Source organism: Poromitra crassiceps, assembly GCF_964638095.1.
Source record: "Poromitra crassiceps genome assembly, chromosome: 10".
Classification (NCBI taxonomy): domain Eukaryota; kingdom Metazoa; phylum Chordata; class Actinopteri; order Beryciformes; family Melamphaidae; genus Poromitra; species Poromitra crassiceps.
Window position 1 is genome coordinate 21,200,320 of NC_139631.1, and position 16,036 is coordinate 21,216,355.

The following is a 16,036-nucleotide window of genomic DNA, read 5'->3' on the forward strand; positions in this document are numbered from 1 at the left end:
TGAAATCATCTCAGGGCCTCCTTAGAATCTATTCATCAGAGCAGAAAGAAGCAGGCGCTGACATTGATAAAAAAAAAATACCATCTGTGCCTTGCAGGGGTAAAAGGAGTGAGAGAGAATGAGACCGAAGAGAAAGAGGGAGGGGGGGCTTCAAATGAAACTGGCTCCCTTGTCTCCCTCTTGTCCCCCCTCGTCAATGCCATTTCAATTGAAAAGCGCAGTGGTAATTAAATTCCAGCAGGGGTTAGGGGCAACTGTGCGGTGCACTGACAGGGGGCTGCCCTGACATAAAGATGACACAATTCAGGAGGACAGAGGGGGGCGCCTGGCGGAAGAGGGAGGGAGGGTGACAAATGTCGTTGATTCACATACACTGCCGGATTCGTACTGCTCAATCTTCCTGACATTTAAAACATAGAAAATGAAATGGATATTCGAAACTCATGAATCCCACAATGACCTTTTCCCAAATCGGGGATATTCTGAACATGCCCGCATTCGGCATTTGCAGAATATTTTGTAAATGCTTAGGACGATGAGCGCTTCGGTAAAAAAAGAATTGGGGAAAGCTTGTGTGTGTGTGTGTGTGTGTGTGTGCATAATGTGTCAGGCTGTCAGCACAAATGTGTGACTCACAGAAGGATGCTGATTGTTGTTGATCCACATTATGGTGAGGGTAATCCAGAGGCTCCAGAGGCCACACACTCCTCCTGTGCCCCTCTCCCATCCTTTATTAGCAAAACAAAGCAGACAGTCACTCTGCTAGGACACAAGTGAACAGCGCATGGCTTGCATCATTCTGAAATGAGACCTGCCAAGTTTTCAGATTAATTTGACCAAACCGAAACCTTGATTTACTTAGACGGGAACAAATCTAATTGTGTTTTTGCAGTTTTACATTTGAAAACTTTTGTGAAAAAAATAGAACACAATGAAAAAGCACGGCAGAATTATACGAGGGATCAGCCGAGCAGCATTTTGGTAAACAAAGCGCGTCACTGGGTGGCAACGGCAATGGAACCCTATGGAGCCTGAGTTTGAGCGTCTGACTCTAGCCGGCTGACCGTGTTTACAATTTAAAAACGGCAACAGTTCACACAACTTTAACACGACATGCATATTATTATACATCAAACTCTTGAGCTAATTCTGCACTCACTCAGAATGTCAAAATATAAGCAATGTTTTGAGATATTAACGTTTGTTTGGCAGAACTGATACTAGTTAACTGCCGCGGGGGTTACGCATTTTTGGGTGGCAGTGACGTCACGCTGATTCGTCCTATACAGTGCACCTTTTCTCAGAAGCAGCCGTCATCTGTCTTGATAATGCTTCATCAAAGAGAACTTTCACATTGCATGTGAATAGTATTTATATTGAATTTGTGAAGTTATCATTTCCTGGTCTATTCTTATTCAGTCATTCCTGCCTGTCGCAATCAAACTCTTTAACTCCCCCCTCAGAGGGTCAGACACTGTGAGTCAGTCAATAGTATAGTCTTGGTCTTCGGCACTTCACCCCTTCAGCAACTCAAACCCCACATTTTATCATGTACACCTGAACTGTGCAATAACTCAACGTGGAATAAATATTCAATACTGCAATACCGCAATTTGTGCAATAATCCATGTGCAATAACTATCCACAGTTACTGATGTGCAATTTACCAACCTGTAACTTATCCCACCTATTGGTGTATATATTATGGTATTATGTACCTTAAATATTTTCTCACTTCTTATTTGATAGTACTTTGATAAATATTCTAAGACAATGGGGCGTCCTGGTGGCTCACCTGGTAGAACGCGTACCACAAAGGCTTGGTTCTTCACGCAGCCGACCTGGGTTCGAATTCGACCCATGGTCCCTTGCTGCATGTCATTCCCTCGCTCTCTCCCCAGTCCCCACCCCTCTGTCTGCGTACTAACTGTCCCATCTATTAAAAAGGCAAAATGTCCGCAAAGATAATCTATATAGATTTTTTTTTTAAGATTCTAAGACAATGCACATATTTGACACTTTATTTTATATACTTTTATTTTATTCTTGTACTTTCTCTCCGTTTATATTTTATCCATTCTGAATGTGAGCAACTGCAGCATTTCCCCTCTGGGATCAATAAAGTATTTCTGATTCTGGTGTTTTCACAAACTGTGTTTGTGATGCAGAGAAGTAAAAACACCACACCGTCACTTTCATTGGCTCCTTCCCCCCCTTTTTATAATAGTCATTGGGTTTTGTTAACTAACCAAATAACTTTACACAACTGCTTTGTATTTTCCTCCATTGCTCTTTGTGAATTCAATCCCACAGAATGACCACTTTAAATCTAGTTATAGCCAACACCTTATGCATAATGTTATGATGCCAGAAAGGAGCGATTAAGAGCCAATGATTGATGATCAGCTAATCCATTAAGAGGGGCTGGCCCTACTGCTCTAAAGATTTTAATTAATCTATCAATTGAACTGTGCCAGTATTTAATTTACCCAATCAATTGATCAGACCCTCTTTCAGTCAAACCTTTGATAAAAGCATTTGTGCAATTTTGATGCCATCTAGTGGACAGAGAGCTCTATACATACAATCCAACGTCCAAGAGACGCTCCAACTGAAGACATCAGTTTCATTCCAAGATATTTCCAAACTGTGAGTTTACAAAAACAAACTATGTGCAAATTCTCAGAGACACAAATGTCTTGTTAGTCACAAAACATCACATTAGATGATTTTTAGTCAGGGAAATCTGTAATTATTCTAATAAGCTCTGTCCACTGGATATGAGTTGATCCATCAGGTATGATTTTTCAGCATTGCATTACAGTGTTATTTGCCTGCTAAGCATGGATAAAATGTCACATGATCCACTCCGGCCACTGTAATAGTCCGGGTCAACTCAGGTCTGGAGGCAACAACACCCAAACAGTCCATATGTCCTCTTGTTCGGTCACGCCCACAGGTGGGTCTCAGTAAGTGTTTAAAATGTCCAGAATGTCGTCCTTCACAGAGATAACAGAGGGCTGCTGGACACCTGGGCCACAGGTGGGTCTCAGTAAGCATTTAAAATGTCCAGAATGTCCTCCTTCACAGAGATAACAGAGGGCTGCTGGACACCTGGGCCACAGGTGGGTCTCAGTAAGCGTTTAAAATGTCCAGAATGTCCTCCTTCACAGAGATAACAGAGTGCTGCTGGACACCTGGGCCACAGGTGGGTCTCAGTAAGCGTTTAAAATGTCCAGAATGTCCTCCTTCACAGAGATAACAGAGTGCTGCTGGACACCTGGGCCACCAATACTCGTTTCCCAGCAGTCAAAGCCGCAGTCTTTCAAGTCCCGTATTGTGCTCTGGACAACGGAGCAATCCGTTTCTAGAAAACAGGTCAAAAAAGGTTGTGATTACTCATGTCAAACTAATGAGAAATCTGCTGAAAAGATGTGTATGTATGAGGCTGTGTATACAGGGGGAACCAAATTTAATCTTGTAGGACAATAAAGTATCTATCGATTAATCTATCTACATTATGTAATGATCAAAATTCAGTGCATGTCTCTATAGAGTGCTAAAGTCACTTCTCTTTCTGTCTCACTGTCTCTTTTGGGTTAAGCGTACGAAACTACGAAACAAGGGATTTTCCACCATTCATTTTTTTCCTAGACATTTCTTTAAATCCTTAGAAAATAGTTTTACTTGGTCAAACCATGAGACTCAGCTATATTTAGAATCAGGGGAGAGAGACCATATGTGTGGTAGCCTGCAAAAACCCTTCACATGGTGAGAATTTGACATTTTCATTTCTTTGTTATTTCCAAAAATTAGAAACTCTCCCCTATATATAACTATTGGAATTACTGAGATAGCCCTCTCAGATCAAAAGTTACGAGTATTTTAATATGTTATGAGGCTAAGTAAAATGTAAGAAAAATGGGTTTAAAGTTTAAACATTCACTATTTTCTACAGCATTCCACCAAAACCATAAAAATAAATACTTTCTCCTTTGTTTTATGAAAATAATTATTCACCCTGATGTAGTATGGAGATGAAAATAGCCACATCACTCAAAATACCTGCAAAACTAACCCTAACCGTTTTTTGGCTCATTACCAACAATGTGTAGCAGCGACAGGTGAAGGGTTCTCCCAGGCCACCCATATAACATTTCACTCAACAACAACTTTTTTTTTTAGCTTTGGTCAGAGTGAAATGTTATATGGTCTCTCCCGATCCTAAATAGCTGAATCGATTGGTTTGACCAAGTAAAACTATTTTTTATAAGCATTTTACAAAATGTCTATGGAAAAATTAATAACGGACAATCCCTTGGTTCGTATGCCTAAGCCAGAAGAGTGTGTGACTTTGGCACTCCACAGCGGTGTTTTCAGAGTCCGTCATCAGATGTGAGAAAAGAACCTGCAGTTAACAACAGAAAGGCATGTGCAAGCAGTGCCACAACTGGAGGCAAACACCATGATCTCATAAGTCAGTAATCAGACGTACAAAAAGGGCCTGCAACTGATGTGATCCCAATATTTCCTCTACAGGCCTGGCGGGCCCGCCAGGCCTAATAGAAGATGCCAAATCATTCAAAACAATAAGCATTTTTCTTTTAGGAGCATTGTGCCAGCGTGCGACGCTGTTCCAAAACATGTCAACGTGTGTCGTTGCCTGCGAAACACACATCCCATAATAAAACTGTTCGCATCACATCCCATAATAGTATGATGATACTTGGGATGCCATTGCTAACATAAATGCGAACAGGTTAGCTAAAAGTTTCGCGTCGCCAGCGAGGGCCCCCACTGTTGCGGTCGGGGTACATTTCGAAACCCCTCCAGGCCTGAAAATGTCTCTAGGGAAAACACTGGATCCTGCTCAACATTTGGTGTGTCCCTGCTAAACGTCTGGTGGGTCCCTGCTGTGTGGAGCAAGAGAAACGCTCCGCAACCCAGGAAGGGGCTTAGCGCTTCAGCTGGACAGGGAGGACACAGCTGCAGAGCAATGCTAATGCCAACCATAAATCATCCTGAAAATTTACGACTTCAGATGCGAGAGAAGCTTTTAAGTGAATGGTAAAAATAACGGCCAAGTCCCTTCACTCTGCGCTCGCTTCCTTAACTCAAAGAGCGTTACCGCCAAGACTCTCAGACAGCGTTTCAGGAGGCACACACTGGGGGATCGTTCTGAAAACGGCTGCAATTCACAAAGATGGAAACACTTACTAACAAACCAAACCAACATTTGGAAATCTATTTCGGGCTGGGTGGGGGGGGGGGGGGGGGCTGGGGTAAACTTATAAAGATGCACTGTGCTGCAGGTATGAACAAAGACTAAATTCACGGGTTCTTTGTTTGTTTTAGTGGATGATAAAAAGTTTACTCATAACCAAGTGCACAATACCAACACACCAGAGGACTCTCTTGTGCCTGCTTTTCATCATATCCTGTCACTCAAACTTTTCATCATATCCTGTCACTCAAACGGCTTTTCAGAAAGGAAGCGTGAGAGAGATATAACGTGTTGTCATTAGGAGGCTGACAGTTTGGCTCACGACTTGTCCTCATCAAATCTGAGGACGCAATATAGCCTCATCAGCATGTGAGAATAAATCAAATAATGCGTATTTTCTTGAGTTGAGATGTGATGACTATTTATCAACTACTTTCCTTTGAAAAAAGACCCTTGACTTTACCCTTTTTCTCCTGATAAAAATATCTAAAATGACATGCACAGTATGATAAATTGACAGTTTAAGAGTAATAAGTGCTTTTCAGTAGAAATGAACAGGCCTACAATACCAGGTCTCAGAAGCGTTATGCCACACCCCCCTCCTCCAGCGCCTGTTAGCTTGCTGTGGAGCCCTCTGGCTAGGGTGACTCTGCACAGCGTGTCCAGAGCAGGATGTCCCACACCCAGCACGTTCAGATGGTGCTGGTTGATGTCAATAAGCTCCTGTAGGTGACATGACACAAGCTGTAATCAGCACCTGTGCCTATTAGGGAGGCTATCAGTGGAGTGGAGATAGGATCAAGAGTTTCTGGCTTGAAGACCTTCAAGACCTTTGACACAAGACCTTTATAACTCAAAGTGCTTCACACAATCGACTCGTGTATAGTACCTCTAGAACATTGTAGTGCTCCCCCGTGATTGGCTGACTGGTCATCTCTGCGAGGATCTTCTCACAAGTGCAGGAGACGGCATCAACTGAATCGAGCACAGGGTTCATGATCGAGGGAAACTAGAGATGGGAGAGAAGAAAGTAATGGGGAATCAACAACTCCCCCCTTGCTCCTGCACAACACAATGCCTGCTAGGGGTGTCACGATACTAGAATCCCTAACTTTGATACAGATACCCGGGGGGGAGGGATCAATAATCAATACCATTTTCAATGGTAGGGGGGGGGGGGATTACAACACATCAAAGGCATCAAAATAAACTAAGACAGATGGACTGACAGATGCAGGCGTCTCCATATAGCCCCGATAAAACACGTTAAAAACTTGGCACTTACACAGCAGATTACCCCTCAGAACACTTTTACCTCATTGAAGCAACAGATACCACCAATGATAGGGAGGGGAAAATCTGTACTAATACTGTATTTTGTCATGAGGAAAAGGCACTGCTGGTATCGATACTTTTGCAAATGAGTATTGTATCCGATACGTATCGATACTTTTTTAATGTCTCTGTATTGTATTTGCTGCAGGTAAACTGTATGCACTAAGCAGCAATACAAGTGTTCACATGTGTATGTTAAAAGTTGGCAATACCTGATTTATGACGAATGAACTGTATAGAAATATGGAATGACAGGTTTAGCTTAGATTTTGCTCTATTCTGAACACAACACTTCCACAACACCAGCGGGGCCTATTTACGTATGTCTGAGGCAGAAATCTGCACACCTGCTGCTGTCACCAAGGCAACAGCACGCAGGGTGCTGCCTAAGAGTTTAATTTCAATATTTGATGTAGGCACTCAACGCCAGGCCCCAGAGTATCTGCCATGCAAAAGCACCACCGATTACATTCATTACAGTGTCTGGAAGGCACACACGGGGGAGGAAGTAACCATTTAGTACCTTGTTAAGTTTGTCCTTCACCCCGGCAACAAGTACCTTGGTGCTACGTGGTACTTTGGTGTTAGTGAGGAGGATTCTTAACATCGGCACCCTGAAAGTGACAAACAGATTAAAGCGTACAGTGTAGTAACATTCAGGTGCTCTTATCCTGACAACATTTATATTGTTTTGGTAAATACATATATATATATATATATTCTTGTTATTAGTGTGTTCATCATTTTAGTTTCAAATTCAATACAAATGTGCCCCTCAAACACTTTACAGTACCTGCTCAATGGAATGATCTTCCCTGACAAGAACCTCAGTATGCCACCTGCATGCAGGGAAATCAACATCATTAAACAGATAATAATCATCAAATGATCATAAGCAATGCTATTACACTGTGCAGATGCTTGCCTTGAAGTGTGCACTGTGTGTCTGTGAAGGCACAGCGTAGTATAATTGAATAGAATCTGTACCATATGGTAGATCATTTCCGGCCTTACCCCATGTCCCGACAGCGTTGTCCACCCCTGAAGGATTACCATGGATGATCATCTCTCCTTGGAAAGCCCAACTGTTGATAAGCTCCATATCCTCCTGAGACCACCTGGAACAGGGGTGGGCAACTATTTTTCATGGGGGGCCACATGAGAAACCCAGATTGTTGCCGGGGGCCGAACAAATATTGTCATGCCGTAACCCATGGATGGGCAACTTTGATGATAGAGAGGGCCACAAAAAAATTGCTGAGGGCTGAACGGCGCCAGCGCGAAAAATTTGGGGCATTTGAAGCCAGGTTTAGAGGAATAACTCATTTTAAATTAACAATTGTGATGTCATTATTCAGTCTTAACCACCAATATTTTATCCTTTTCCTCACTCACTCCTATGTCACCACCTGCTCTCCCTGCAGGGCTTGAAATTAACTTTTTTCACCACCTGCCAATATGGCTGCTAGATTTTAAAGTTCCCAGCCAATTCGAATTTCCACTAGCCGAAATGTTTTTCTTGAAATAAACCAGAATATGAGTGGGTTAATTTAAGCATAAGTATCAGTAAGTGGCCCGGGATTCTCAAATTTTTTTTTTTCGGATTTTGAGGGTCACACAAGAACAAAAATGCACTCTTGAAGCTAAATAAATCCAAAACCAACAAGTTAATTATTTAAATTTCTACTTCAATGTAGAACAGTCATTTCTCACACATGAGATTACTTGTAGCCTTTTAGTCATAAATATTATTGAAAGATATTCCATATTCCAGACTGAAATGCTATAACAGAAGAGTATTGCCCAGAATGACATGAACATTTGGACACTTATTCAGCGGGTATATTGCATGTTGCGTTCAAGTGCACTGTAAAAAATTTTTTTTTTTTTTTTTTTTTGCAATTCCATCGTGGGCCACACAGGGGGCGCCCGCGGGCCGCATACGGCCCGCGGGCCGTATGTTGCCCATGTATGACCTGGAATCACACAGCGTTGAGCAGTGTGACTTTCAGTGGGCCCACAGACACTTTCTGACCCACTACCAACTTAAGTACCTCGTCAACTCCTGACCAAACACATTCGAGAGAAATATGGCATGTTCAGTCAATTAATATTCCAGGCACAATATCGGAAAGTTCATGCAATGCGTGACGCGTCTTTGGTGTGATCTTATCTTACTTATATATTAACTTTCTAACCTGAGAATTATAATGGGGCAATTCAAACATGAATTCTCCATAATTCCCAAACTACAGAAATTTGTGCAAGACTGTTCATAAATTAATGTGAGATAACATATATATGAATCATGTTTCAATCAATGTTTTGCAGTCAAGCGCCCTTTCAAGAGCGTATTCATTAGGCCAGCGTTCTTATTCATCCATGCACGATGGTGGTCTAGTCACGCAGCCTGTATACACGGCTCCTGACAGAGCGGCTCTTAATGTAATGTCATTACCTGGCGGTGTTATCCCATTCCATGAACGGAGCGGAAATGGCTCCACTTGCAGAGAGCAGAGCGGCAGCCAGGCACACAGATAAGGCAGCGCTGGAGCCCAGTCCTGCTCCAGTCGGCAGCTCTGACCACACACACACCGTCAGGCTGGGCAAATCGCTATAGGTATAGGTAAACAAAAACAATGTACAGATGTTACTCATTTAATTTGGCTGTCTTACTGCCACGTTAAATGTTTTCATATACTGTATATATATACTGTACATGCATACATACATACTTTACATACACACACACATAGTATACTGCTGGACTAACAGATTGTTTTTGATAACATTGTTTTTACATATGAGTAATCACAGTGCAGACCATAGGAATTTGTAACTGCAACCCAAAAATGAAAACAATTTTTATTTTTTTCCAGTAACACTCTTTTTTGTTACTTTTCAGAAAATTAAATAAAGAATTGTACTCTATTTTTTACAATCACGATCAAACTTGTAAATCATTTGAAACTTGCTCTGCTCTGCTGTCGATGTCTGTCAGAGAAACTGCTTTTGGGCAGACAGGGGGATACTCTAAACTAATTGTCCGGCTCTTCTCCCGAAGGAGAAAGACATCCAGACTTGTTAAAGGCTGCAGTGTGGCCCAGTGCCAGGCTCTCATTAGTGGCCATGCTGTCAGAAGCCATCACCTCTCTGAGACACGCCAGCACCATGTCAGCCGCGATTAAACCTCCGCACAACCTGTAGCGCTAAATGTTCCTGAGCAGCTTCCCTGTTCCCAGATGCTCTCTGTCTGTCTGTCTGTGTTCACCTCACCTTAATTTCAAGCAGGGCACATCTTTCAGATTGAGTGAAAAGGCTCCAGGAGTGATCCCTCTTCTCACCTACACCCATACTAGTGATTGTACATTTTCCCAGATAAATCACGTTTGACTTCCAAAAGATCTTTAAAAGAGATTGACCAATCTGTGATTCATCAGTGTCTCAGTTCATCAAACACTCGTGCTTGCACGACAGCTTCAAGGCAGGCACCAGTTGAATAAACCTCAAGGACAACAGAGACCTGACCTTGGACCTTTCCTGTATTCTGCTAGCACCTTCTACATTAACATTTTGGGCATTTAGTTGATACAGACAACTTACAATGAGCGCAATAGAAGAAGAATAAGCTTACATTCCTAGATTGCCAACATTATAAACAAACAGTACAAACAGTAGTAAATTGTGTAAGGGTCAATGGCTCAATGCCACAGCGCCCTGACAGTAGATGCAAATAATATTACAATACTTTGTTAATCGTTGTTAGGTCAGGTGTAATCGTTTTGATCATCATCATCAATTATTTTTATATTTTGAGTTGAAATGTTTCCCACCATGTTAGGATTTGTTGTCATTTAGATTAGAATTTTCCTCTAGGTTTTTATTTTATTTTGTCTGTGCAAATCAATTTACTGATGTCAACTGTTGAACTGGTGTAGTAAAAATATCCATGTGATATGATTTTGTATGTGTGGCCATCTCTGAGCACATTAAATTATATATACTGTGTGTATATATCATATCAAAATTGTGGAGAAAAGGAATATGTATTAGAGCCCCGACATATTAGTCAGCTGTTGTATCAACTGTAATAACACTATCTCACCCTGATCCAAACAGAGAGAGGTAGATGTAGAGGAAGGCTAAGGTGGCCAGGCTGCGAGTGTCCAAGTTTCCATTAGTTACACCAACAAATTCACGCAGTCTCCTGACAAGTTCAGCATCCAGACGTTTTGTCTCCTCCCTCTTACCTATAGAAAGATAGACAAAACACAGCAATGATCATACAACTGTTTTGTGACACCTGTTGTATCCATATTTCATATCATATTTGATACATGCATGATACAGTATATAAAAAGGGAAATTTTGCCCAATTTAATTTAATAATCATATGTGCAATTAATTTGACCAGGGCTCAGTTTGATCAGCTCTTGATTAATCTGATTTAAGCCAGAAACCACAAACAAAAGACAGCATGATACCATAAATATACAAAGTTACAAACTGAAGGTGCTCTTTTGACAGTAAAAAGAAGACTGACTTTACCAACCAAATGATGAGGAGCATTTTCAAGCATAATAAGCATAGCATGATAACTCTGATCCAGAAAGGGTACTTATACTGTACTAGGCATCCCGCGCGCTGCGCGGCCTCGCCTGTCCTGCAGCTCGCATTCACAGCTCGGGCGCTGCGTGGCCTTGCCCGCAACTCGGCTTCTGTGTGGCCTTGCCTGCCCTATTGGCACGCGCACAATGTCTTCCTCTCTCTCTCCCCCCTCTGTCTCTCCCTCCCTCTCCTCCTCTCCCTCAGTCTCTCTCGTGAGCCTCAGACTAATGACATCACTGATGACATCATCACTGTGAATTTATGACATCACTGATGATGTCATCCATGACATCATCACTGAACTATAGCCTTGGGTGTGTGAGTGAATTTATGATTGTCATCAGTGACATCAGCCTTGGGTGTGTGAGTGAATGTATGACATCACTGATGATTGTCATCAGTGGGACAGACAGAGAAACAGACAGAGCCCTAGCTCCCTTTACTGATGATGATGAATGACTTCAAAACACACATTTTCAGTGATACTGGAGTGGACAATGATGTGATATCACAGATGTAGGCTATCTCTCATTTATGGCTATAGGGGACAGCAGTGAACGTCCACTCCATTCATACAAATTGCACTGTTTGAGACCATGAAAAAACATTTGAATGGTTCTCCTTTACGTATTATGGGGTTTTGCATACTTCAACTTCATTAAAATACATTATAGTTTGTAACAGTCCCCAGCCCTGTGCCATCATTTACCACAGGAATCAGGAATCAGCTGCTTCAGTTCAGACAGGTCCCAGGAGAGGAATGTGTCGATGTTTGGGAGATTGATGCAAACTTTACCAGTGGAGCTGGCCTTCAAGTATAAATATGTTCTCAGGTTCAGGCTCACAGCAAGAGCCACCTGGTATGAAGCAACAAGAAACTGATTAATGAATGAATACATGAATAGGTTTATTCACTAAATATGTATTGTCTGATAACCCTTGTGCCTTAACATCACAAAAGCTCATACATTCAATGAGATGAAGTTAAGTGGTGGCACATTGCAGGAGGCTTCACTCACCTTTCCATGCACAACCGCATGCTCTCCGTGCAGGATCGCTTTTCCCGGAGCAGACACGATACATTCCTTGACGTGCATTTCTAGGAGTTTCAAGAATAGAGAAAAGTGTATGAGACTGGATAGTTCATTCAATAGCTGTTTTGAATTAGTGTTATATTTACTAATAAAGCTAGCTAAACGTTAATCTAAATAGACGGTAGGCAAGCTAAAACACTGGTAAAGTTACCTCTATTTTTCAGCTCTTTGATGTGCACTGTATTCCCAGACAGGGTCGTAGCTATAACAGCAAAGTAACGAACGGCGTTCGCCTATTTAGGACCGACTGACCCATGTTCAACTGCTGTTCACATGGAACCATTCTCCACTTCGACCTTCAAAGTTATCGTTTGAATATTTGCTACTACCACCAAGATCTGCACCCGCTACATTGATGACAGACTGAAGCTAACGTTTTATATTGAGCACAGACTCGGTAGTGAAGTCAAAACACAAGAGACCGATAGGAGGGACGAACATGGGTTTGGCTTCCAATATCCAATGAGCGCTGGAGTTAGTGGCACATATATTATTCTGTCCAATCATCATCCCACCACCCGAATAACCATGCTCGTGCCATTGGTCGTGCGATTAAAAAGCGCCTACCATTGGACTATATTGGAGTATGGACACTACTGAGGGACAAAAGGCACTATCTGCAGGAGCTGCGAAAAAACAACATGGCTACGGTCATTTTTAAACCCTCTCATTTGCGTTGTTTTGTAAGGACATGTAGGGGTCTAAACGTGCAGTGGACAAAGAAAACTATTGGCTCAGAGAGAAGGTAGTTCTGTAGCCCTGTCGTCTGTCAACTGTATTAGGAAATAACGTTATTCAGGCAGCTAAGGTTATCATGCCGTTATAGTTATTGGAGGGTATAGCTACAGCAGGAATACATACACCTTACTGTAGTAAAGCCATATCTTGTGTTAAGCATCCTCTGGAATTGTAGTTGTACCAAGTTATCTTTGCTTATTCCCTTGCAGTTATGCCACTGAAGGAGACATCAGGGTCCCCAAAATATACACCAAAACTGGAGACAAAGGTTGGTGTGTAACTGGGTATCTTCAGCTAAAAGTGGCTAAGTGGTGTCTGTGTGGTGGTAGTGTCTCTCTGGCGGTGTCAGTGATGTCATCAGTGATGTCACTTGAGCAATTGTGATGTCATCAGTGATGTCACTAAAGCAACTGAACAACTGTGATGTCACTCAGCCAGGTAGTTGTGATGTCATCAGTGATGTCACATGAGCAACTGTGCTATAGTATGAGCCAGTGCTGTATCCAGAATGCAACTCGGGCAAGTTATCAGATATCTGCACTGATTGCAAAGGGTGGACGAGCTTTTTCATGTGGTGACTTTGTGAAACAGTGTCTGAATGTGGCTGCGGATACTGTGTTCACTCCTGAGATTGCATCCCTGCAAATTGTCATGGCAAATTGTTTACAAAAGATGGACAATAAAGCTGATTTTCAAAGTACCTTGAGGATTTTTCAAGTTGTGAATTAAGTCAAATTTATCTCTTGATTACAAAGGTGGAAAATACAACTGTTTTTAAGTGGGTGTTTACTGATTAAATGTTTAAGCTCCCCACAAATGCAGATGTTTTTTTAAATATATATAACCAATTGCAAATTATTATTATTATTATTATATTGAAATGTTATTTTAGATTTAGAATGTTAATTTTCTATAAAACACAATACATTGTAATGTAATTCCACAACGTTTATTTTTGGCCCTCGGCCCTCCACCCAGATTAAGTTTTGGCTCTTCATGGGAAAGAATTTGGGCACCCCTCCCACCCATCAGCTGCTGATGGCGCACAGTTGCACGATGCGACGATGGCGCCTAGGTGGGTGGGCGGTGTCTGTCTGTCAGCCACGATTTTGGGAGCCCACAGAGCAGGCGATTTCCATAACTGCAGCCATGACGCATCACCTCCAGAGTCTCCACCCTAGGAATCGAGTGCGCATACTAGCGCGCAATATTACTAGTCACTGTAAAATCACGTTCCATTGTCCTTTAAAAAAAATGCTAATTTTTGCTCTGCTCTTGAAAAGGTTTCTCGAGCACATTCACAGGAGAAAGGAGGCCAAAGGAAGATCATGTTTTTGAAGCATTAGGAACTACAGATGAATTGTCATCAGCTATAGGGTATCTTTCAGTACTACTACTCAAATGTCAATGTCAGTCTGTTTTAACTTTAGTTATGTAGTCTGCCTGACCTGACCATGTTGAATTGTACATTTCAGCTTAGCCAGAGAGTTTTGCCTCGACAAAGGTCATACATTCACAGATCAGCTGGACAAGGTTTGACTTTTAGCTTGTATTCATTAGACTCCTTCAGTGGTGACAATTTAAATCGTGCTTATTTTCCAATATTAATTATATTTTTCATTCCATAGATACAATGTGTTTTACAAGATGTGGGCTCCAATATTGCCACCCCTCGGTCATCTGCAAGAGAAAGTCACATAAGTAATTTACTTTAGTTTAATGCTGTGGAACATATCAATAGAAGTGGATTTGTTTCTTGATTGTGTGGCCTAGTATCTATCGACTAACTTTTTGTTTGTTTTTAAGAGAAAACCAAATTTACACCTCAACCAGTTGCAGACCTGGAAAGCTGGATTGATGCATTTACAGCAGAACTCCCACCACTGACCAACTTCATATTGCCTGTAAGCCCATTCGCACTTGAATGAGACATGGAGTTGCTGTGAGACCCCAGTTGTTCATGAATGATGCAGTAATATTTATGCAAATGTATGTCTTGCAGTCAGGAGGAAAAAGTAGTGCTGCTTTGCACGTAGCTCGGGCAATCTGTCGCAGGGCAGAGCGCAGGTCAGTTTAAACATCTTGTAACATCTTGAATGCTTCAAAATGGCCCAAATGTCTTGATTCACTTGATTGGTTGACTGACAGGTCTCTGCTCATTTCAGTGTTGCTCCTATTGTGCGCTCAGGGGAAGCAGATCCAGATGTTGCCAAATTTTTAAACAGGTCAGTACGACACATCATGAAGATGGTAACACGGTTTACATGATTTCCATTTGTGACAGCATCCTATCATTTTCTCTCAGACTGAGTGACTACCTGTTCACTGTGGCCAGATATGCAGCCATGAGAGAAGGCAATGAAGAGAAAATTTACACAAGACCTGAATAACCAGATTCTTGTGCGAGGATGAAAACCAAAGCCTTAATGGGATAACAATACGTAGGCTATATATTAAGATAATTCTACAGGTCCAAATCATGTTTTCTAATGCAACTTGTTTCCTAGCATAATGTGAGGATGGGGACCATATTCAGCACAACAAACTTCAATGTCAATAACAATCAGTCAATACATTTGTATATCAAAAACAGTGGTATTCAGTCATTTATTTTTGCTTTACCAACTATGTTTAGCATACAGTTGATATGTTGATGTACAGTCAGATACTACTTGAGAAGCTGTAAAATAAATGAGATCAACCCTTGTTATTATTGATGGCATTGTAACTGTGATCTCACACTGAAAAAACGACAGAATCTCACTCGGTTAGATATGGCTGTATGCCAATGGATTTTATTCCCATCTATTTTTATTGCACTAACAGGACATTTTAGTGTCAGGCTGATTCAGGACTTCCCACATGGCTCTGTCATCACCCTCCCACACAGTCCACAGGATCTGGCACCAGCCCTGGCTCTTCTAGGAGAGTACTGGCTCATGTCATTAGGGACAGATTGCGGTCTTCATAGGGTGGGTAACGCAGATAGGTGACACATTCAAACCGCGTGCCTCTTACCAGGCATGATTTCCTGTGA

At 41.8% G+C, this 16,036-nt stretch overlaps 2 protein-coding genes across 2 annotated transcripts; one reads left to right on the forward strand and one right to left on the reverse strand.

The window, feature by feature from the left end:
* Positions 1–2,746: 2,746 nt before the first annotated feature.
* mvk (mevalonate kinase) lies at positions 2,747–12,551 on the reverse strand. Its single transcript, XM_083644457.1, has 11 exons — positions 12,413–12,551; positions 12,187–12,266; positions 11,877–12,024; positions 10,665–10,809; positions 9,018–9,173; positions 7,574–7,677; positions 7,353–7,398; positions 7,083–7,173; positions 6,114–6,233; positions 5,794–5,947; positions 2,747–3,367 (listed from the first exon to the last, which is right to left on the reverse strand). Exons 2-11 carry the CDS (start codon positions 12,262–12,264, stop codon positions 3,216–3,218), a joined length of 1,194 nt encoding a protein of 397 aa, XP_083500583.1. The 5' UTR covers positions 12,265–12,266; positions 12,413–12,551; the 3' UTR covers positions 2,747–3,215.
* A 325-nt stretch (positions 12,552–12,876) lies between these two features.
* On the forward strand, positions 12,877–15,675 carry mmab (metabolism of cobalamin associated B). Its single transcript, XM_083644214.1, has 9 exons — positions 12,877–13,006; positions 13,209–13,267; positions 14,283–14,376; positions 14,475–14,532; positions 14,628–14,700; positions 14,806–14,903; positions 15,002–15,066; positions 15,165–15,224; positions 15,305–15,675. The coding sequence occupies exons 1-9, from the start codon at positions 12,903–12,905 to the stop codon at positions 15,387–15,389; spliced, it is 696 nt and encodes a 231-aa protein (XP_083500340.1). The 5' UTR covers positions 12,877–12,902; the 3' UTR covers positions 15,390–15,675.
* Positions 15,676–16,036: the final 361 nt, after the last annotated feature.

Bases quoted from the DNA above. Each gene is read 5' to 3' on its own strand.
- mmab (XM_083644214.1), top strand. From the start codon at position 12,903: ATGGCTACGGTCATTTTTAAACCCTCTCATTTGCGTTGTTTTGTAAGG. The intron at 14,904-15,001 runs GTAAGCCCATTC...TATGTCTTGCAG, and splicing joins TGACCAACTTCATATTGCCT to TCAGGAGGAAAAAGTAGTGC. The intron at 15,225-15,304 runs GTCAGTACGACA...ATTTTCTCTCAG, and splicing joins GTTGCCAAATTTTTAAACAG to ACTGAGTGACTACCTGTTCA.
- mvk (XM_083644457.1), bottom strand. From the start codon at position 12,264: ATGCACGTCAAGGAATGTATCGTGTCTGCTCCGGGAAAAGCGATCCTG. The intron at 9,174-10,664 runs GTGAGATAGTGT...CTATACCTATAG, and splicing joins CTCTCTCTGTTTGGATCAGG to CGATTTGCCCAGCCTGACGG. The intron at 7,174-7,352 runs GTACTGTAAAGT...TGTCACTTTCAG, and splicing joins AAGATCATTCCATTGAGCAG to GGTGCCGATGTTAAGAATCC.